General features: G+C 42.4%; 1 protein-coding gene across 2 annotated transcripts in view; it reads right to left on the reverse strand.

Moving 5' to 3' along the window:
- Positions 1 to 11,883: 11,883 nt before the first annotated feature.
- Positions 11,884 to 23,563, reverse strand: part of DLG5 (discs large MAGUK scaffold protein 5) — a 186,176-nt gene continuing 174,496 nt past the window's right edge. For both annotated transcript variants that reach the window (XM_048856845.2, XM_048856846.2), the window contains 2 exons: positions 16,338 to 16,447; positions 11,884 to 13,511 (listed from right to left, as the gene is read on the reverse strand). In XM_048856845.2, the coding sequence (XP_048712802.1) occupies positions 13,408 to 13,511; positions 16,338 to 16,447 (214 nt within the window). In that variant the 3' untranslated portion in view covers positions 11,884 to 13,407. The remainder of the gene's footprint in view (positions 13,512 to 16,337; positions 16,448 to 23,563) is intronic.

The raw sequence follows: 23,563 nt of genomic DNA on the forward strand, positions 1-23,563 counted from the left end.
CCAGTGTGGCTCCTATGTCATCCCTGCTCCCAGGTGCCAGTGCAGGGGATGTATCCAGGTCATCCCCAGTTGTGTCAATATCTGGTAAGGGTTGTTGGTATCCAGTATGCTGTGTCAGCACTGGGGAGGGGTCAAAGCCATTGGGTAGAATCTTCTAGCCCCGGAGCAGAAATGCTACCTGTAGGAGGACTCGCTGGGGCTCGTCCCTCTGCGGGGTGGTGGGGCACAACACTGCCTCGCTACACCCTCTCAGCTTGGTTGGGGAATACCCAGTCTATGGCCCAGACCTTCAGACAGGGCCCCGCAAACAGTACAATATAAGCCCAGGCCCTGGGTCAGGGCGGGCAGCAAACAAATAGTCACGGGTTCAGGCCCTCAGACAGGGACTGAGCTAATAGTTCAATATAAGCCCGAGCCCTGTATCAGGGTGGGGCAGCAAACAGAAGCTCAGGCCCTCAGGCCGGGACTGAGCAAATAGTTTAACAGCAAACCCCAGACTCCTGGCTTTGAGTGACCAGGGAGAGGGGGAGACTGCCACCTGCGAGGTGGGTGGCAGGGGGGACGCAGGCCCGCCCACTCCACTGCGTCCCAGCCTGGGGCCCTGGCAGCGGCAGAAGACCCGCTGCTGTGTGAGTGGGGATCCAGGCCGCAACACACTAACATTAGCTCTGGCAGTGTTGCAGCCAGACTAGGGTCGGCTGCCCCCGGGCTACTTCCGGACTCCCCCTCCTAGGGTACCTGGGTCAGGATGGTTTCTTAGAGGGTTCCAGCACTATGGGTTCCTCCGGGTAGCTGGCGAGGGGTAGGCTTGGCAGCTCCTCCATGCACCGGTCAGCATTAGGCATTGGCTGGTCCGGCCAGTTCTTGGGTTGGCTGCAGATTGCCAGGGTCTCCCAAGCCGGAGCCAGGCCACAGGTGTCTGGCCTCTCTGGCGGCTGCCACCCAAGTGAGCTCTGGGCTTGGGCTCTTATGCTTCCTGTCCTGTGCCTTGACCTCTGGTGGGCAGGTGCAGGATCCACTGACTCTGCCCACTTTGGTATCTGGAGAGGTTCTTCCCTCTGCAGGGTGGTGGGGCACCACTCCGCCTCACTACACTACCACAAAAGGGGGCGGGGGGAGAGAAAAACAGATTCTAGACCAGCTCCACTGCAATTACTTTCTAGCCGCAGGACAATCACTTATCAGCAAGTGCTACAAAATGTAACGTACAACTCCTGAGAAATGAATTATAAATAATTGAACTGCATCTCAGTCATAGCAGATCTTACCAGCTCACCCATAATTGCAGCTATTAAAGACAAATTCTTTGTCACAGTAGGTGTCAGTATAAAATATGAGCGTTCTCTGCATGATTCAGATGCAAGAAAAGTTCTGTAGTGACTTCTTGAGAAGCTGTAAAGACAAATAGAGTGGAAGACACCAAACTTGAGTGATGCACGTTTTTAACTATAGGACTGACCTTAAGAAGTGCTGAGAACTTGCAACTCCCATTGCCTTCCTGGAAACAGGACCCATAAATGTAATTTCCTAAGTGGGTATACTTAGTCCTTCTTGGATCACAAACATATTAGCTACCAATATGGTGGTAACCAAGACCCAGCTACCTCAGACCATACACTGAAATACAAAGACTGACTCGGACATGAACCTACAACTTCTATCTTAAAACCATAGCATAATCTCTTGAAACAATGTTCTAAAGTACCTAGTTGTGTGTGACAGGGGTTGTGGAGCTTTCCTGTGAATGTTGTTCATATCAAACTTAATTCCTTGATAGTATCCTTTCCCCCCCCCCCAAGACCAGTACATGATTGATTTACTTTAGTGTTGGATTCTGTGTTCCATATGGTGTGGTGCTGGCATTAGAAAAATCAAGGTGTCTTGGTTTAAATGGTGATGGAAAGTAAAATCAGAAAAAACAAACATTTCAAAACTACTTTTGTCCAACTGAAAATGAGAATGGCATATCCACATAAAATCCTGATTGTCTTTTCAACGTCAGCTGAGCAATTCAACCTTGGTACTAAACTGGTTTTACTTAAGAGGAGCATACATTTCTATTTAGAAAGAGGGTAAATAAGAAGCTGATGAAGGATTTTTAATTGACCAGAGGAGACCCTTGCAAGTTAAAAATAATTCAGTTATAAATCCTGAAGCAAAGGCAATAAGCAGATGTGCTGCAAAAGTGGCCACTTTTACTGAAGAGCACAGTCAGTGACATGAAGCTGTTGTGGGGGTTTTCTTTGAAACATTAGAAATTCAAGTTTTGTCTGGCCACAACAGATGCCTTAAGTAGCAAACTGGACCATGCAAAGTGAAAGTTGAGCAACTGAGAGAAGGAATTTTTCGTCAGGTAATTTCATTTTATTTATTTTGTTCAATGCCTATTTGACTTCAGTGAAGAACATTTTTGAGAAGGGAATTCATTGTTAAATATGAGGAAGTTACTCACCTTGTGCAGTGTCAAGGTTCCTGCCCCACTCTGAACTCTAGGGTACAGATGTGGGGACCTGCATGAAAGACCCCCTAAGCTTATTCTTACCAGCTTAGGTTAAAAACTTCCTCAAGGTACAAACTTTGCCTTGTCCTTGAACCCTATGCTGCCACCACCAAGTGTGTTAAACAAAGAACAGGGAAAGAGCCCACTTGGAGACATCTTCCCCCCCAAAAATATCCCCCCCCTTGCCGTACACCCCCTTTCCTGGGGAAGGCATGATAAAAATCCTCACCAGTTTGCATAGGTGAACACAGACCCAAACCCTTGGATCTTAAGAACAATGAAAAAGCAATCAGGATCTTAAAAAGAATTCTAATTAAAGAAAAAGTAAAAGAATCACCTCTGTAAAATCAGGATGGTAAATACCTTACAGGGTAATCAGATTCAAAACATAGAGAATCCCTCTAGGCAAAACCTTAAGTTACAAAAAGACACAAGCAGGAATATACATTCCATTCAGCACAGCTTATTTACCAGCCATTTAAACAAAAGGAAATCTAACGCATTTCTAGCTAGATTACTTACTAACTTAACAGAAGTTCTGAAGAGCATTCCTGACCTGGTCCAGGCAAAGGCATCACACAGTCAGACCCTTTGTTTCCCCCCGCCCCAGCTTTGAAAGTAACTGGTCTCCTCATTGGTCATTTTGATCAGGTGCCAGTGAGCTTATCCTAGCTTCTTAACCCTTTACAGGTGAAAGGGTTTTGCCTCCGGCCAGGAGGGATTTTATAGTTCTGTATACAGAAAGGTGGTTACCCTTCCCTTTATATTTATGACATGCAGTAACTATGGTTCTTTGAGATGTGTGTCCCTATGGGTGCTGCACTGTAGGTGTATGTGTGCCCCTGCACCTCTAATCAGAGATTTTTGGTACCACTGTCCTGCTGAGCCCGCGCATGTGCCCTCCCTTGTGGTCTGCCTCGAGGCTATTTATTACTGCACCAGCAACCCCCGCCCCCCTCACTTCCTCCTTTACCACAGAGCCCTACAGAGAACTCTGAAGTGGAAGGGAGGAGGGTGGGTTGTGGAGCACCCATAGGGGGACACATCTCTAAGAACCATCTTTACTGCACAAGGTGAGTAACTTCCTCTTCTTTGAGTAGTGTCCCTGTGGGTGCTCCACCGTAGATGACTCTCAAGCAGTACCCACCACTGGAGGCTGGGATTTCGGAGTGGAGTCTTTTACTACAGAGAGTACTTTAAGGAGAACAAAGGTAACAAAATAAACACTACTTATGCTAATGACAGATAAGGAAAGAACAACTGCTGGTTCTGTCTGAGGCCAAAGGCAGTAGAGAAGGAAGTGAGGGGGGTTCGCCCCTGCAGTGCTAAATAGCCTCGAGGCAGACCAAGAGGGAGGGAGGGCACATGCGTGGGCTCAACGGAACACCTACAGTGCAGCACCCATAGGGACACTACTTCAAAGTGCATCCGATGAAGTGAGCTGTAGCTCACAAAAGTTTATGCTCAAATAAATTGGTTAGTCTCTAAGGTGCCACAAGTCCTCCTTTTCTTTTTACTCAAAGAAGAATCATCATTCCTGTCCCTTCAATAAAGTGCAAGAGCTCACAATACACGTTCTGAACATCCAGAAGCTCTTTTGAGGCAGTAGGGTGGAGAAACAGGGAAGGCCATACTTGATATTTCTTTTCCAGCAGAGAAAGTGCCCCCAGCTCTAACGCATTTCTAGTTTGTGTCTAAGCAAAAAGGAGCACAAGTTCAATCAATTTACAAAATCCTCCGTAGGCTCCTTTTAATGCTCAGGAGTGAGATTTTTCAAGATGGTGCAGATTGACAGCATCCCTCTGAACATGAACATTTATGGGTTAATTTCACTTCTCATTACATTTTTATCAGCATTAGATTAAGGCACAAAATACTATATAAAGTGATTGATGATAATACTGTGCAAAATTTCTAAAGAATTGCCACTGTTCTCCATGCTATTTCACATCCCAGAGATGTCCCTCATTATATTTCGGCAAAAAACTTGTAAAATACCATGGGTTTTGTGTGAATTGATTTATCTGAAATTTTGCATTTTTAAATTTTGGAAAACGTAGTTTAAACTTAAATGGTCCATTTTTTTTCACTGAAAAAGAAAAAAATCAAGGTTTTCACTCACCCTAATTTCCAGACCAAAAAATTGGAAGACACTAGCACATCTTATTTTTGAAATGCAACCAATTTCCACAGTAAAGGTTTTCAATACTGAAAATGGTGTGAATGTTTCACCCAGATCATTGTACATTTTTCATGTACAGTTACGTTAAGTGAATGGTCTCGTAATAGAAATACTAGTGACAAACCTGTACCCATGAAAGCAGGCCCAGTAAAATAAATACCTTTTGTCCTGCCATGGATGATGTTAATGATTCTGGGATCTATCATGTGGCTGGGTGCTCATGCCAGCAGTTTTCAGCACCGCACAAACTAGATTAGTTCCCACAAGCAGCTGCTAGAGCGGAGAAGCCTCAGGGCAGAATTGGCAATGGCAGGTGATTTCTTTTGTAAATTAAATAATATGGAATAGTGGGGTCCTCACCTGCGTAAGGGCTACCTACTTACTATGAGGGTTTGTATGATCAGACCCAGTGATTAACTGATTACACAATGGACAATGATTCTCATTCAGTTACGTAGGGAGTCACCTGTTTTGGTTACTCCAAACTTCATTCAAGTAAAGCGGTAAAATTTCCCCCATCCACTTCGCTTTCTGGATTCACATAATTCTGTGTCTAGCTTGTATTAGCAGAAACTATTTTATATCCACATGAGTATAGTCTACAGATTCAGTCATTTAGTTGCCTGATGAAATAATTAATCACAATTTCCTTGAATACAGCAGGAAAAACAGCTCCATTTAAAGGATTAAAAACTTGGCTGTCAACACCAGTATCTTGATATAACACCTAAAGGATCCCCAAACATTTTCTAAACAAAATAATTTTAATGTAGAATGAAGGTTGGGATTCCCTTTAGAACATAAATAAAATGTGGGCTATTCAAAAAACGCCCTCAAACCTCTTAACACAAACTAGAAGAAATTTGCAGAAAGATACCAACGACACTCCCTTCATTGTTAAACTTCTGCCTATGGATGGAGGATCTTTACTAGCTGTCACAAACAAGTCTGTCTTGCTAAGTACTTAAATTTTGACAGCAGCCTCCTTAATTGTATGACATTATAACCTGTACTCCCACCTTCCAATCATGGGCATCTCCACTACGTTAGGGCCAGGTGTCAGTTGATGATCCTTGAGATTTGAATAGTGTTTGTAGATTTTATAACTTGTCATGGAGCCTCAAATGTAATTCTTATGGGAAGGTTGCAAGCTTGTACTTGCACCATGAGAGACTAGATACACAGGAGTTTGGGACTTCACTTCTGCTACGAGCAAAGTTTGCTCCAAGACTGGTTTGGGCAATTGTTGGCATAGCTGGTTACATCTACTGAGAGGGATTGTGGAGATAGACATCAAACTGCATGCTGTTGGGGGTTAAAAGTGAGAAATTGAGTGAAGTCCATGCAATTTAGCCTTAATCAATTTTTGCCTTCAGTCAGAATTGTCACATAGTGTCGGAACCCATAAGTATGCCAGACAATAGCAAGACAAGACTGAATTGATAGGGGGCCCAAATTACCACATTCCAGAAAATTCTTCCACCTTCCATGATTGTTGTTGCCTCGTCTGGTCTGGTCCTTCAGCCCCATCCTGCAGTTTCTATTCAGCATTTCTCCAGGGCCCTGTTCACTTGAATTTTTATACATTTCCACATTTTGTATTACTTAAACTTTGCCCACTCAGCTTTTAGCACATTACCCATTTATTTTTTATGTAAGCCGTATATTACACATGTGCAAGATTCACTTTACCCAGCTTCTGCATTTTTTGTTTGACGTTTCTATGTCATGTCATTTTGTGCCACTCTGGCCCTGGCTTTTCCCAGTAAAGGGCTTCTTGCTGTTGTGTTTTTCCTTTAACTCCTAGCACATGTTACCTTTGTTCTGTCAGCAATAACATCATTTTAAACTAATCATAATTCTATGTAAAAGAATTGGGAAATCGCACTTATGCCAGCAAGGCCTGGACCTAACAACTTACCTCATTTAAACTCATTCACTATCTATAATGTGGGTATATAAATATATATAAAACATAGCTATCAAAGTTTTTACCCTTACCATTTAACAATTTTCCATTTTTATATTTCAGTGTCATTCAGTATGTATAGATCATACCTCCTTAACCTATTTGAGGGGGGAGTTATGGAAACATGGATGACCCTTTTGTGTCAAGATTTATCATATTTAAACATGGGTTTTCAAAGACCTTTTACATTCAAAGTCCAGTTTTGTTTGTGAATCATTACAAAAAAAATTAGAAATATATCTGTTGCATTCTGAGGGGTGTCTCAATTTTTGGGCCTTGATATTTAGTTGCTTTTAATGGTACCACAGTACCTGCCACACTCACCAGACACCAAAAAGAGGTCTTCGTCTGAGGTGGCAGGGCTGGCAGACACTCTTGACAGTAAATTTTGATTCCACTGAGAACTTGCCACATAATTGAGGCCAATGTGGACAGTGTGCAAGGGAGCAAGTGTTTTGTGAATGGATTGATAGTGGATTAGGAAAGGGACAGTTTAAAATCTAGTCAATTTGGGGCAATGTCTTTAACGTAGTTTCACAGGTGCTGCTCCTGTCCCAGATTCCCACCAAATTCTGTGGTTTTACAATCACATTTAAAAGTTCTCCTTCTCACCCATTTTGTGTGTGAAAGGGGGAACTGAGAAACTGACTCAACTCCAACAGCTGCCAACTTCACCATGAAAACAAACAGGGGAAAAACCGGAATACTTCTCATCTCCAAACTTTTGGTATAGTTATTGTAGGTGCTGCTTTTAAGTTAGAAAATATTTCAAACAAAATAAATTTCCCTTTAAGAAAAATGCAACCTTGTTTTCTGTAAGTAGCTTTGAAAAATGGCGTGTACCACTTGTTGCCATCCCCAGTACAAAAGTAAAGAAATTATTTTAAGCCACAAAAGAAACCCAGACCTATCAAGGGTAAAACATGCACTGGTCGTTCCCAGAGAATAAAGATTATGAAAGGAAGAGCATGAAATACAGTACATCCCAAACCAATCTGTGTGTACAGAATGATGATTAAAGCACCGGATTCTGGTTCTTTTCCTAGCTCTGCTACTGACTCCATGTGACTTTGCAACTTTCCAGGGGAAACTGGTTAGGGAGCAACTAGAAGGGGTCTGATCAAGGTGGACTCCCTCTCTTCCAAAATAGAGGAAATGTCAGCAGAAATGGGTGTGGAAACATAATCTGGTTTGTAGCACTATTAACTTTGCCTAGGAGCTCTACAGGACCAATGGCCAATAGCTGTCCAGCATGCAAGGAGCTGGGAGCCTCACGTACAGAAATATAAACTGTCCAGGGTGCAAGGTAATTAATGTCTTTCTGTCAGGACCTTCTGCCTCTTGATGCTTGTTTGGCATCACTTTTCTAGGGGGGACTCCAGCAGAACAGATGTTTAGTGGTAAAGTCTTGTCCAAGTGTCTTTACTCAGAAGACGATACAACCTATGACAGCTGGATCTATATGCATCACATCAACAAGAGAAGAAAATACCATACACTGTAAAATTACTTGGGTATACAGTTAATACAAGAAAACTGTGTTCTGCAAACATTTACCTAGTAACACTAGCATCTGCAGGAACTGCACCCAATGGCAAATGATAGATATAGAGGTCTGACTCTGGTATAGGCAGAGCATATTTGCATCCTAGAAATTTCATGTCCACACAACCCAGACTTGCATATGGTACTTGTAATGGTGCAAATTAATTATCCATAACCTTTCTAGGAAAAACTTGATGTTGTTTAAGGAGAATTAGACTACACATAATTTTCTTTCCCATATGCAGCTGCATCAGAAAGATCATGCTTGACTATATTGTGAATTATAATAAGGGCTAGTTGAAGTGTTGGTGGGGAATTTAGACCCCTGTTTTTGATGTGTGAATCATGATAAACTGATCCCAGTTTCTGTGAACGTGTTATTTGTAACTATTTGCCAGATGGGCTAGACAATTTGACTTGACTAGTCACTGTGTTGATGGAATGTGATTGGTTATCCACTATATCACTTGGGATTACTTCTGTGCTCTGGTAGGGTGGAATTTTTAGAACACAGAATGAACATTAAATACTTTTGCTCACACATGCAACAATCTCCTGACTCCAGGTGAATAGGGTCACTTGTATGAAGAAAAAGTTCTTACCCAAAACATTAGCTTGGTCAAAAACTTGTTCACAAATGGCATAGTAACAAAGGGTTGTGAACAATGCCAAACCAACTTGCAGTTTGGAATCTGGGTGAAAGTTTAAACACTCTTTTGGAATATTCACTTTAGTACAATTCTCTCTCAATTCTAGTGTAGACTGTCAAGTTCAAAATGATAAACTGGTGAAGGTACAATAATCACTTCTCTTAAAAATAAAAATTGCTTTTCTTAGTGTTATGTATGAAGAGCACGATGCCTATAACTCAAAACCCCATTTTTACGAACTACTCTAGGGCAGAGAGGCTGCATATCTTACTTTAAAAAAAAATCATACAAAAATATTCATGTTCATTTCATGCATCAGAGGGTTATTTCCAGAACTTGATGATGAAGCAGTAGTAAAAATGACCAGATAAGGCAAAAAGGAATGGTTTGTACACTCCATCTGAGAAGGACATCGTACTAACAGCTAAGAAAACAGTCTGAAATATGGTAATATTTTGAAAAGGTCACTAAGTAAACTACTGTGCAGTATGATTGACTGCAGGCCTATAGCTGTGCACTCAGGCATAAGATTTTCAGAACTCACTTTCTAACTACTGCAGTTTTTAAAACAGGCCTGTGTGTTATGTAAACACTGGGCCAAAATAATTTCTTCTGGAATTACTGGCAAATCTAGCCTTGGAGTTTTGTGTATGGCACTAAGACTCTCTCAAATTAAGCCAAAAAGCCGACAAAGATTTCCATTTTGGTTTTCTGACAGTCAGAGCACAGGAATAGTGTGCTCTACTGACCCACAAGAGTTCATTTATTCCTCATGTACACAATTCCCTGCTTGATAATAGGACTTTTTTCCCCCCTCAGGAACTGTACAATATCATGTAAATTCCTGTATTCTGACTAGGGGTCATAATTAGGTATTCAAAGTACAGGGATGCAGATAGGAATTGCCTTACCCATCATGCAGTCTGAGCGTGGGAGGCTGCAGTTGGCTGCCTGGCATTTAGAAATTAAGTGACTACTGATGCAGGAATATTCAGATATGATAATCTCTACCCTTTTAGCTTCCAGACAAATCAGTGAACAGAGTAGATTGTGTCTGGCTATAATGTAAAAGCTGGGGTACAGAGTTGCATGATGGGGCTCAACCTGATGTTGAACATTCTCATGCGCCATCCTTTCACACTTCCCCCTCTGGCAAGTAGCCATGATAGCAGTAATGTTAGCTTGATCTGTAGTGCAATTAAAAGTTTTGTTCATACAGAACCAGTACTGAATTTTTCATGCTGATAAAGTGCTTCTTTGGACAAACCCAGAATTTATTCCTCAAGTCAACTGCATTACCTAGAAGTCCCACAAAATTGCACTATAAATCTGTCCCAAGCCATTGCACGCAATGGATGCCTGCACAATGCTAAAAATAGACCTAGACAAAACCAAGGCATTCATTCAGCTGATCAAGTTCACTTTGTGTCCTTTCACTTGGCTTTGAAGGTACAAAGTTTTATGTGTTGGATGCACAAGGCAAGAAGATTTTCTTCTGCACTCAGGCCACTTAATTCCTGTTCTCCATGGATTTCTTAACATACCTAGTAGCTGAATTCCAAGTCTTGCATGAGGTGTTGCTAGGAGGATGGTGTTAGGTTTATTCCCAGATGACTGATGCATGTTGTTGTTTTTGCTTACATTAGTCCAAATGGTTTTGCTGTCCTTGCTATACATGTCTGAAGAATTACCAATGTATGAACTGGGACACTCACTATGCTGAAGAATGTTTATGTGCCACCCCAAAATTTCCTTTCTTCAAGTAGGAAGGGACACAGATCCTGTGCAAGCTTGGGTCAGGATCACTAATTTGGTAGACATGTGACGGCCTACTGCAGAACATGAAAACTTGGTTAGATTCATTGATGATGATTTAGTAAGGGTTTGGCTACACTTGCAAGTTAGAGTGCATTAAATCAGCCCCGGGCGCCTTAACTCCTGAGGTGTCCACATTGGCAAGGCACTTAGAGCGCCTGGACTCTGCAGCTGGAGCGCTCCTGGTAATCCACCTCCACGAGAAACATAAAGCTTGCTGCGCCCTGGCTGAAACGCCCGGGTGTCAGTGTGGACAACGTGTTGCATTGCTGCTCTGTGACTGGCCTGTGGAAATGTCCCATAATCCCCTGAAGTCAAGTGGCCACTCTCCTCATTGTTTTGAACTTGGCGGCAGGCATGTGGCTATCCCCTTTCAAAGCTCCATGTCTGACAGCCGGCTGCTTATCTGCTCCGGGACAAAGCAAACCATTACTGTGGAATAATGTTGCTGCTGCCGCCAAGGCAGGCGTTTGTGCGAGAGTCTGAGAGAGAGAGGCAGGGGGCAGGGGTCTGCTGCTGCCTGAACTTACAAGACAGCATGCTGACACACACTCTGCCCCCCAAAACACACTGTCTCTCCCCCCCCATACACACAACACACTCCCTGTCACTGTCGTCCCCTGCCCTTTGAAAAGCATGCTGCAGCCATTTGCACACTGGGATAGCTACCACAATGCACTGCTCTCAAGAGCTGCTAACGTGGCCACACCACTGTGCTTGCAGCTGACAGTGTAAAAACATAGCAGCATTTTCCCTGCTGCGGTCTCCGAAGGCTGGTTTAACTTCCAGCGCTCTACATCTGCAAGTGTAGCCAAGCCCTACACAATAAAAATATCGGTAAGGGACAGTTTTTCATCAGTTATCTCAATTGGCAGGCGCTTCAGAAAGGAATGTGTCCTTGAAACATCTATTGACAAGTCTGAATTCTGCCAACACCCTGAAAACCCATAGACCTTAGGTGAAGAAAAAAGAATTGGAGGTAAGTGTACAAATTATGCCTGCAGAATCTATTTTGTGGAGAAAGTTTGTGTGTACAGAGCCCACATGTCAATTTCAGTCTACAGAATGAAGATTTTATATGTGCAAATGTTATGAGTACAAGAACTAAAATTGGCTCCATATGTCAAGTAAAAAGTGAGAATATATAATACATAAATAGTTCTTATGCACAAGTCAAGTTCTAGAAATTGACTTATTTAACACAGTAATCAGTTTCTTTAACTTTTTTTATACAAATTGACATTTTTATTTTTAGTACAGAAAATCCAAGTCAGAACTGTACCTGTGTCTCAACTGTACCATTGGAGTCCAACTCTGACCTCAACTTAAAAAAAATATAATTGCTGTCCCACAACATGTAAAGTATTTTTACCAGTAATTCATCAATACATTTCCTATATTTTTTTAAGTATTTTGAACGATAAAACAGTATCTGGAAAACAGAAGTTAAAATTTAGGACCAAATTTTTCTTTAAAGAGCTGTACAAGAAGAATCCCTTTTTTAATTAAAAAAACTGCAAATAAAAGCAAAACTACACACTGTTGGGTAAAACTAAAAAATACTTCTTGCTACATAATGAAATGTTAGGAACAGTCACCGAGAAACAGTTCTTCTTCAAAAGAACAACTGAAGTACAGTATCTACAAACATGACATACAGTTAAAGAGAGACAAAAACAAACTTGTTAGGAACACAGACCCAGAAGTGCAAAAACAAAAAAGGAATTGATGCAATGGAGTTTGGTACAATGGGTACATAAGTCTTGAACCAAAACTAAATGATTGCTTATTTGTTGACAGTGACAACACTAGCAATTATAGTACCTCCCTACAGGCTTTTAATCAAAGCCCTAAAACTGTGACTGTTCTTATATTAAATAAAAATCTATGTGAATGCTACACACTGAAGTACAATGCTTAAGAATTACCCTGCAAAATTGCACCAACATAAGCTTTCAATATTTACAGTCTCTAAAAGTGACAAACACAGCATGCTAGGCCTAGCTATGGATTCTCCCCATCTCTACTTAATCCAGGCCCAACAACCAAAAATTATTTCTCAACACACACTAAGTTCAGATTGATCAGATATATTATGATGTTTAAATATTTGCTCCATGCATAAAAACAAAAAACAGTATCTTTGACAGACAAGCATTTGTATTTTATCAACAGTGGTCTGCCCTGTAGAGGAGTGCACTTCCTTCTGAGCTCACTCCCAAAATGTACCGTTCACAAAACCCATGTGATTACCCGGTAGTCATGTCAACAGCGTGCTCGGAAATGGTTAGAATTGCAAGGTAGAATCACACTGCCCACAACCATTCATTCATATGTAAAAACATCACTCCATTTTGGAGATATGCCTCATTTGGGGAAAGGAAAAACTTAAAAAAAGACATTCAAGTAAACAACAACCAAATACTTGGAAAAGGATTTTGTAAACTTGTCATTCTAAAGGGTTTTTGTTTCGCAGCATCACTAAATTAATCTCCTATGAAAAAGTACACCTACGTTATATCCCATCCTGTTTTGTATAAAAGCACACCGTAAAATACAAGTTTTTCTGATAAAGTGATCTCTCTCTTCCAGCCCACCTTGTGGATGTTTTTTTATTCAGTGTATCCATCCCCTTCATGAAAATCAATCTTTACATCTCTAGAGAGATATAATGGACAGTGTCCACTGGACAAAAAGAAAAGCCAACTGTTTAGTTACAGCCGTAGAAGAGTTTCACAGCAAGTATCTATAGCGGGCCAGCTGGAATCCACAGGACTTTATTTTGTTCTTGATCAACAGTTGTCATAATCTGAGTGCAAATGCTTGAAAGGGCTCCTCCCTGGACAATACCTACACAAATAAAAACAAACACCACAATCACACACATCAGGCACCAGAAAAAGCAATTCATAGCCAGGTATTTTCCTACATAGTATTTATCAACAGACCATGAATAGATTAACCACTTGGATATCTGGCAGATACAAGAATGTGAGTAAAACAATAACAAGGATAAATAGAGCAGAGAGGTTAAGTATTTAATATCAGACTCTCCTGCGAACCCTTAAAATGACAAAAGAAGGCAGTCAGAGCTCTGGCTATAATCAACTAAGACAACTGTTTTGTTACCGAGTCCTTTGCTTGCTATTTTCAGAAGCATGTGGCAGAATTTGTTCATTACCCCTAAAAATGGCCAGAACCCCAGAATATCATAATAAACCCACACTGTTGAGCAAGGGGTGTTCAAGGTTTAATATTTATATAGTAATACACACAGACTATAGCTGTAGCAACTAGGTGCTGTTTACAAATATTTAAAACTAATTGTATAGGGATGAGCTAAATAAAACCACCATTGCTGTTACCACAAATTTATTGAGACAACTATGTTGGGGAGGGGCGGAGGGGGAAGAGAAGCAAATAGCCATAAATACACCTTGCATAGTGTTCGTAGGCATGCCAAACTCAGATGACGGTGGAATGCCAAGCAGAACAAGTTCAAAAGGCAAGGGCCTTCTTGTTGAGAAATCCCTGATATATCTGTCCTGGAGTGCTCAGTTTGAAGAATTAACAGCGAGAGTTTTGCATCACGGTGTTACCCACTAAAATAAACTTTGCCCAGGACCCTCAAGCCATTCAAAATAACTAATGCAGGCAGTTAGGAACAGGTAATGGGACTTAACCAAAATAATAATAATCATCCCCAAAGCTTGGGCCTTGCCTGTACTGACACTTCTTAATGTCTGCCTGCTATTCCTTGCTCTAGCAGTTGTTCAGCTGCAACAGCACTCATGTAGGAAAAAAAATCCGTGTAGACAAGGGAGAGCAGACCATAGGAGCTTTAAAACGTTAGAGTGCCTTGCATATCTTAACAGCCGTGCCTGAAAGAGCCTGTGACCACAGCTAACAATTCTCTCGAGTAATAGGAAAAAATAGCAAGAGGCAGACTTTTCCTCGTCTGAACCGAGACACTTGAATACCACTTCAACAGAAAGGTATTCTAATGGACACAGCACACAGTGCCGCACCAACACCATGAGAATTTGGAAGCAGAATGCACGGACTCAAAAAAGGACAAAAAGGGGCATTTAAAAGGCAATACAGATCAAACGAAGTGTGCAGTCTCTGAACTGAAGATGGCCTAAATGGGCTATTAGCCAAAAAAGGTTGGTTACTGAAGCAGCCCCAGGGTTCAGATCTGTAGGTCTGCTGCACACCAGGGAGAAAAAGCTATTGCGTGCAAGATTACATATCACTCTATGCTTAAACTACACACTTTTCTCAGAATCCTGCTATGTCAGTTAAGCACTGAATCTTAGCTTGGAATTTTTAGTATGTCAAAAGTATAATTCAGTTTCAACACAGCTGTTTTGGTTCTGTCTGTCTCAGTAGCAGCCAGGAGCATCAAATTGGGGCCTGCAAACTGCTAGGCACCGTACAGACAGTCCATGCCTCAAAGAACTTACACTTTAAGGCCCCTCATCATGCAATGAGTCTCTGGTCACACATGGTTTGTTGCAGGATTGGCCTCAATTAAGACAACATGCAACAAAGGGGTGCAACACCCACACACAAGGAGCAGAGGATAGCATGTGGTTATATAAAAACTAGTTATGTGCACATTTACAAGGTTCATGGTCACTTCTTTGAAAATGGAGTACTTCTCTTATTTAAGCTGGAAAACTGCCATTGTTAATGATTTGTGACTTTTCTCAACATGTAATAGTAATACCTTCTTATGGAGAGACAGACCTGTCCCTAAAGTGTAAGAGTGTGTGTGTGTGTGTGTATGTGTGTGTAAAACCACTTCTGTAAAAATCACAGCAGAATTTCTTCTAAATTAAAAGAAACGTTAAGGACTATAGCTCTATATAAGGGCTAGGAATTATTAATATTGTTATAAGGACTTCATGCTGTGTTCCTAGGCACCGTTTGTGTAATGTTGGGGCCATTTGCTTCTATAGTACAGAGATTTCAGCCTGAATGTTATGAGCTTATGCAGAAGAGTTTGGTGCTGAAATGAACTGAAGTATCCTTTAAGTACTGCAGCACTGTCTCGGGTAAAATATGTTCGAAAACATTCCTCAAACGTTCAGTGGCTCATATTATGAACTATGCCATCAAAACAGACCTCTGATATGATTATGTATAATGGTTCCATTCCAATAGCTGTGTACTCGCCTTCTTAAAAACCCCTATAACATGTCATATCAATATGTATTATTCCAAATCCATTAAATCCCAGTATAGCTTTCTTACATTAGAAATCCGAAATACACCACACTCTAGAGGAATAATAATAATAAAAAAATCAATGCATGTTGTAATGTTATGACAACAGTCACATCAATAACACTTACACTTTATATAGTTTCATCATAATGCTCCCAATACTGGGTCATTTGTGCCAAGCCATTTTGAGAGGTGTCATTATACTATATATAGAAGATACTCTAAATACTAAAACTAAAACTCCATGTTATAGATTAAGCAGTTGTGACTTTTTTTTTAAAAGATTATATTCTCTTTAAAAAGAATCAGAGCACAAACATGACCAGAACCAAAGGAGAGAAAAAACACAAAAAAACCTGCTATGTACAAAAGGCTCTTTTGAAACATAGTTTAGGTGGAACAACCTGAAACTGTGTTCTTACTGAAATGATTATAAATACTAACCTGTGAAGTACTTGCTATATTCCTGTTCTATTTTTTGAGCTGTCTCAAATTGTTCTTTGGAATGTTTTTGTGTAACTTTGTCCCTCAGAAAGATTGGGTCTTTTTGCTCTCTGTAAGAAAAGAAATAAAATGTCTGCTTAGCAGTTATTCTTTCAACAGACTGTAGATGAATTACATACAGTTATGGTAATGTCCAAGCCTCTGATTAATATTCAGGCACACAGAGAGCGCCGTCTGGTGATTCAGTGTAATATTACCAGTAATATCAGGTTTAAGTGATAGCCAAGGCATATGAATTGCTGTAATAGGAAACATAGCAGAACATTAGCAGAAATTCACTCAGTGAAAGCAAAGAAAAAAACCTCCAACTTCTCCAGTTTTAAAGTTCAGTTCAGAAGTCTCAGATCATCCTACACTTTGAAAAAAACACTTCTTTATCAAAACAACACGAAAGAAACTGCTCTATCAAAGGACTTAAAATGTAAATGCATTTATTAAACTTTACAAATAAACAGAGAATCTTATGATATAAATTGGGGTGGAGGGGTGGGGGGGCAGCTAGGGACAAGCTGTAAAGTCCTCCTCCAGATCAACATTTCTCCAGCACTTAGGAGCATTTAGATCCATGGATTCGGTTCAAGCCCATCTCTACAAAATACTCTCATAAGAATGAAACCAAGATCCGATGTTTAGCTATCACACTCTGGATACTGTAGCAATTGGGCGAGGTAGGTACAGAGCCCTAACGTAAACAGAGGCTCTCCTAGGGGTTAGTGAGTAAAGGCAAGTTTCTGTCTGAAAGGGTGAAAAGCAGATAGCCTGCCTTTGCAATGCTGAGCTAATACATCAAGCTGGGCCAGTGTTGGCGTTATTGTAGACACTGTCCTAGTATTAGGGTGGTTTTCAAAAGCATCTAATTGACCTAGGAGCACAGATCCCTCTGAAAATTAATGAGACCTGTGCTAAATTACTTAGGTGCTTTTGAAAATCCTACTATTAAACTTTTGATGCCCAGGACAGGTATTCCCAATGCTAATATGCTAATACACCTAATTTTGATGACAGGTTTCAGAGTGGTAGCTGTGTTAGTCTGTATCAGCAAAAAGAACGAGGAGTACTTGTTGCACCTTAGAGACTAACAAATTTATTTGGGCATAAACTTTCGTAGGCTAAAACCCACTTCAGCGGATGTATGCAGTGGAAAATACAGTAGGAAGACAGACAAACAGACACATACAGAGAACGTGAAAAAATGGGTGTTGCCGTACCAACTCTAACTAGACTAATCAATTAAGGTGGGCTATTATCAGCAGGAGAAAAAAAACTTTTGTAGTGATAATTAAACTTTGAAATGGGCCATCCTGATTATCACTACAAAAGTTTTTTTTTCTCCTGCTGATAATAGCTCACCTTAATTGATTAGTCTCGTTAAAGTTGGTATGGCAACACCCATTTTTTCCATGTTCTCTGTATAGCTATATATCTTCCTACTGTATTTTCCACTGCATGCATCTGATGAAGTGAGTTTCAGCCCACGAAAGCTTATGCCCAAATAAATTTGTCAGTCTCTAAAGTGCCACAAGTACTCCTCCTAATTTTGATGAGCACTGAGAAATCAGGACTTGTGTCAATAGTTCAATCTTTCACAATATTATATTTAAGTTGGTTTTCAAAAACAGTAGCTGTAAGAGTGCTCAACAGCAGCAGTTGCTTTATATTTTGAAAATCTAGCCAATAGCTAGTACAGCTTTACAGAGAATATGAAGCATACAGTGCTCACTTTGTTTATTTTTAATTACAAATATTTGCATTGTAAACAATGAAAAATAGTTTTTCAATTCATCTCATACAAGTAGTGAAAGTTATCATGAAAGTTGAACTTAGAAATGTAGAATTATGTAAAAAAAACTGCATTCAAAAATAAAACAATGTAAAACTTTAGAGCCTAGAAAGTCCGCTCAGTCCTACTTCTTGTACAGCCAATTGCTCAGACAAACAAGTTTGTTTACATTTGCAGGAGATAATGCTGCCCGCTTCTTGTTTACAAAGTCATCTGAAAGTGAGAACAGGCATTCGTATGGCATTGTTATAGCCGGCGTTGCAAGATATTTATGTGCTAAATACGCTAAAGATTAGTATGTCCTGACGCATGTTCATTTCCATCATTTGAGTCAGATGCCACCAGCAGAAGGCTGATTTTCCGTTTTGGTGGTTTGGGTTCTGTAATTTCTGCATCAGAGTGTTGTGCTTTTAAGACTTCTGAAATGCATGCTCCACAGATTTTGGAAAGCACTTCAGATTCTTAAACCTTGGGATGAGTGCTGTAGCTATCTTTAGAAATTTCATATTAGTACCTTCTTTGCATTTTGTCAAATCTGCAGTGAAAATGTTCTTAAAATGAACATATGCTGAGTCATCATCGGAGACTGCTATAACATGAAATATATGGCAGAATGCAGGTAAAACGCTAAGAAATATACAATTCTCCCCCCAAGGAGTTTAGCCATAAATTTAATTAATGCATTATTTTTTTAATGAGAGTCATCAGCGTAAAAGCATGTCCTCTGGACTGGTGGCTGAAGCATGAAGGGGCATACAAATAGTTAGCATATCTGGCATGTAAATGCCTTGCAATGCCAGCGACAAAAGTGCCGTGCAAAAGCCTGTTCTCACTTTCAGGCCTTGTCTACACTACGAAATTAGGTCGAATTTATAGAAATCGGTTTTGTAGAAAGCGTTTTTATACAGTCGATTGTGTGTGTCCCCACACAAATGCTCTAAGTGCATGTAGTCAGCGGAGTGTGTCCACAGGACTGAGGCAACTGTCGACTTCTGGAGTGTTTCACTGTGGGTAGCTATCCCACAGTTCCCGGAGTCTCTGCCGCCCACTGGAATTCTGGGTAGAAATCCAAGTGCCTGATGGGGCTAAAACATTGTCGCAGGTGGTTCTGGGTACATATCATCAGGCTCCCCCTTCCCTCCCTCCCTCCCTCCATGAAAGCAAGGGCAGACTATTGTTTTGCACCTTTTTTCTTCAGTTACCTGTGCAGACGCCATACCACGGCAAGCATGGAGCCCACTCAGCTAACCGTCACCGTATGTCTCCTGAGTGCTGGCAGACGTGGTACTGCATTGCTACACTGCAGCAGTTTATTGCCTTTTGGCAGCGGACAGTGCAGTATGACTGGTAGCCATCGTTGACGTAGTCCAAGGTGCTCTTTTAACGGACCTCGATGAGGTCAGGGGCGCCTGGGCAAATAAGGGAGTGACTCAGCCAGGTCATTTCCCTTTTAAGTTTCGTCTCATGACGATTCAGTCCTACCGGCAGTGCACTGTCTTTTAATCTGCAGCCAACAGAAGACGACGGCCAGCAGTCATACTGCACGTCTTCTGCCGAGCACCCAGGAGATGACGATGGCTAGTGGTCGTACTGCACAGTCTGCTGCCAGCAGGATGTATGAAGATAGATGAAGTGGATCAAAACAAGAAATAGATCAGATTTGTTTTGTATTCATTTTCTCCTCCCCCCCTCCGTGAAATCAACGGCCTGCTAAACCCAGTTTTGAGTTCTATCCTTGAAGGGGCCATTCCGTTTCCTGCAAAGCCACCCCTTTGTTGATTTTAATTCCCTGTAAGCCAACCCTGTAAACCATGTTGTCAGTCGCCCCTCCCTCCGCCAGAGCAACGGCAAACAATCGTTTCACGCCCTTTTCCCTGGATTGCCTGAGCAGGAGCAGATGCCATAGCACAGCAAGCATGGAGCCCGTTTAGCTCACCATAGCAGTTATGACCATTGTAAACACCTCACACATTATCGTGCAGTGTATGCAGAACCAGCACCTGAAAAACCAGGTGAGGAATACATGAACACAGATTTCTCTAAAACTGCGTTCCCCCGCAATTTGGAGATCATGGTGTTAATGGGGCAGGCTCATGCCATGGAACGCCGATTCTGGGCCCGGGAAACAAGCACAGCATGGTGGGACCGCATAGTGTTGCGGGTCTGGGATGATTCCCAGTGGCTCCGAAACTTTTGCACGTGTAAGGGCACTTTCATGGAACTTTGTGACTTGCTTTCCCCTGCCCTGAAGCGCAAGAATACCAAGATTAGAGCAGCCCTCACAGTTCACAAGCGAGTGGCAATAGCCCTGTGGAAGCTTGCAACACCAGACAGCTACCGGTCAGTCGGTAATCAATTTGGAGTGGGAAAATCTACTGTGGGGGTTGCTGTGATGCAAGTAGCCAGCACAATAATTGAGCTGCTGCTATCAAAGGTAGTGACTCTGGGAAATGTGCAAGTCATACTAGATGGCTTTGCTGCAATGGGATTCCCTAACTATGGTGGGGCTATAGACGGAACGCATATCTCTATCTTGGGACCGGACCACCAGGGCAGCCAGTATATAAACTGCAAGGGGTACTTTTCAATGGTGCTGCAAGCACTGGTGGATCACAAGGGACGTTTCATCAACATCAATGTGGGATGGCCGGGAAAGGTACATGACGCTCGCACCTTCAGGAACTCTGGTCTGTTTCAACAGCTGCAGCAAGCGACTTACTTTCCAGACCAGAAAATAATCGTTGGGGATGTTGAAATGCCTATAGTTATCCTTGGAGACTCAGCCTACCCCTTAATGCCATGGCTCATGAAGGCGTACACCGGCACCCTGGACCGTAGTCAGGAGCTGTTCAGCTACTGACTGAGCAAGTGCAGAATGGTGGTAGAATGTGCATTTGGACGTTTAAAGGGTCACTGGCGCAGTTTACTGACTCGCTCAGACCTCAGCGAAATCAATATTCCCATTGTTATTGCTGCTTGCTGTGTGCTCCACAATCTCTGAGTGAGTAAGGGGGAGACTTTTATGGTGGGGTGGGAAGTTGATGCAAATCACCTGGCCGCTGAATACGCGCAGCCAGACACCGGGGCAGTTAGAAGAGCACAGAAGGAAGCGGTGAGCATCAGAGAAGCTTTGAAAACCAGTTTCATGACTGGACAGGGTACTGTGTGACACTTCTGTTTGTTCTCCTTGATGAAAACCTGCCCCCTTGGTTGACTCTAATTCCCTGTAAGCCACCCGCCCTCCCGCCTTCGATCACAGCTTGCTTGCAAAGGAAAAAGTCACTGTCATTTAAAAAACATGTATTCTTTATTAATTGATTATAAAAATAGGGAGAAAGAAAAGGAGTACTTGTGGCACCTTAGAGACTAACAAATTTATTTGAGCATCAGCTTTCGTGAGTTACAGCTTATGCTCAAATAAATTTGTTAGTCTCTAAGGTGCCACAAGTACTCCTTTTCTTTTTTGAGGATACAGACGAACACGGCTGCTACTCTGAAAAATAGGGAGATAACTCAAAAGGTAGCCTGGGTGCGATGTGGGAGGAGGGTAGGAGGGAAGGAAAAGGCCACTTTAAAACTTGTTGAATGCCAGTCTTCTCTTGCTTGGGCTGTCCACTGGGGTGGAGTGGTTGGGTGCCCAGAGCCTCCCCCTCCGCGTTCTTGGGCATCTGGGTGAGGAGGCTATGGAACTTGGGAGGACGGAGGGCGGTTAAGCAGGGGCTGCAGCGGCAGTCTGTGATCCTGCTGCCGTTCATGGACCTCCACCAGACGCCGGAGCATGTCCGTTTGCTCCCGCAGTAGGCCCAGTGTTTCCTCATGCCTCCTCTGATCTTCCTGACGCCACCTCTCCTCACGTTCATCGGCCACCATCCTGTACTCTGCTATTGCGTCCCTCTGCACAGCTCTGTCAGTGCCAGACGACTGCATGAACTCCGAGAACATTTCCTCGCGCATGCGTTTTTTTCGCCGCCTTATCTGAGATAGGCTTTGGGACAGAGGAGGGAGGCTTGAAACATTTGCAGCTGCTGGAGGAAAAAAAGGGAGTGAAGTATTAAAAAAAAGATACATTTTACAGAACAATGGCTATACTCTTTCACAGCGAACAACACTATTCACATTACATAGCACAGCACATGTGATTTTGGTACAAGGTTGCATTTTGCATCTTATATTGAGTGCCTGCGGCTTTGGTGTTAGAGATCACACATGCAGGGCCGGGCAACAGAATTGGGCTTGCAGGCAGCCATGGTAAGCCATAGTCTTTTGGCTTCTGCAACCTTCATAACAGCAGCCCCCTCCTTCCCCATACCAAGCAAAGCCCGTTGAGTTGGCCATTTAGTGCTGCGGTTTTCCTGTTAACGTGCAGCAGCAGAAACCAAACAAACCCTCTCGCCCCATCCAGTTCTCTGGGATGATCGCTCTTCCTCTCCCCCAACCGCCTGACTGGTATCAGGGAAGATCCATGCTAGCCTAATGCGAACAGCTCAGCATCAATGACCCCCCCCCCGCCCCCCGGGTAGCTAACTGTGGGGAGGATTTCTTTTCAGCCACAGGCAAACAGCCCAGCGGGAGTGGCCATCTCTGAATGCCCCCTTAATTAAATTCCCCTATTTCAACCAGGTTACCATGAACGATATTACTCTCCTGAGGATAACACAGAGAGATAAAGAACAGATGTTGCTTGAATGCCAGCGAACACCAGGACCATACGCCGCCAGGCTTTGTCATGCAATGATACCAGATTACTTGCTACTAGCATGGTGTAGTAAAGTGTCCTACCATGGAGGACGGAATAAGGCTGCTCTCCCCAGGAACCTTCGGCAAAGGCTTTTAGAGTACCTCCAGGAGAGCGCCATGGAGATGTCCCTGGAGGATTTCCGCTCCATCCCCAGACATGTTAACAGACTTTTCCAGTAGCTGTACTGGCCACAAATGCATCCCAAGTCCTCAGGGCTACTTAATCATTAAAAAACGCTTCCTTTTATAACATGTATTATATTTAAAAAGGTACACTCACCAGAGGTCCCTTTTCTAGCTTTGTTGGGTTGGGAGGGTATTTCAGGCAAAGTGATAAAGATCCTGGCTGTCGGGGAGAACCGTGTGCTGTGTGCTCTCCTTAAGCTCGTCCTCCTCATCTTCCCCATCTGCAAAATCCTCAGCCATGGCGGAGAGTACCCCATCATCAGAGTCCACGGACAGGGGTGGGGTAGTGGTGGCGGCCCCCCCCAGAATTGCATGCAGCTCAGCGAAGAAGCGGCATGTCTGGGGCTCTGTCCCATAGCATCCGTTTGATTCTTTGGTTTTCTGGTACGCTTGTCTGAGCTCCTTAAGTTTCACGCGGCACTGTGTTGAGCCCCTGCTGTAGCCTCTGTCCTGCATGGCCTCA

The sequence above is a fragment of the Caretta caretta genome, chromosome 7 (assembly GCF_965140235.1).
Source record: "Caretta caretta isolate rCarCar2 chromosome 7, rCarCar1.hap1, whole genome shotgun sequence".
In the NCBI taxonomy this organism is placed as follows: Eukaryota; Metazoa; Chordata; order Testudines; family Cheloniidae; genus Caretta; species Caretta caretta.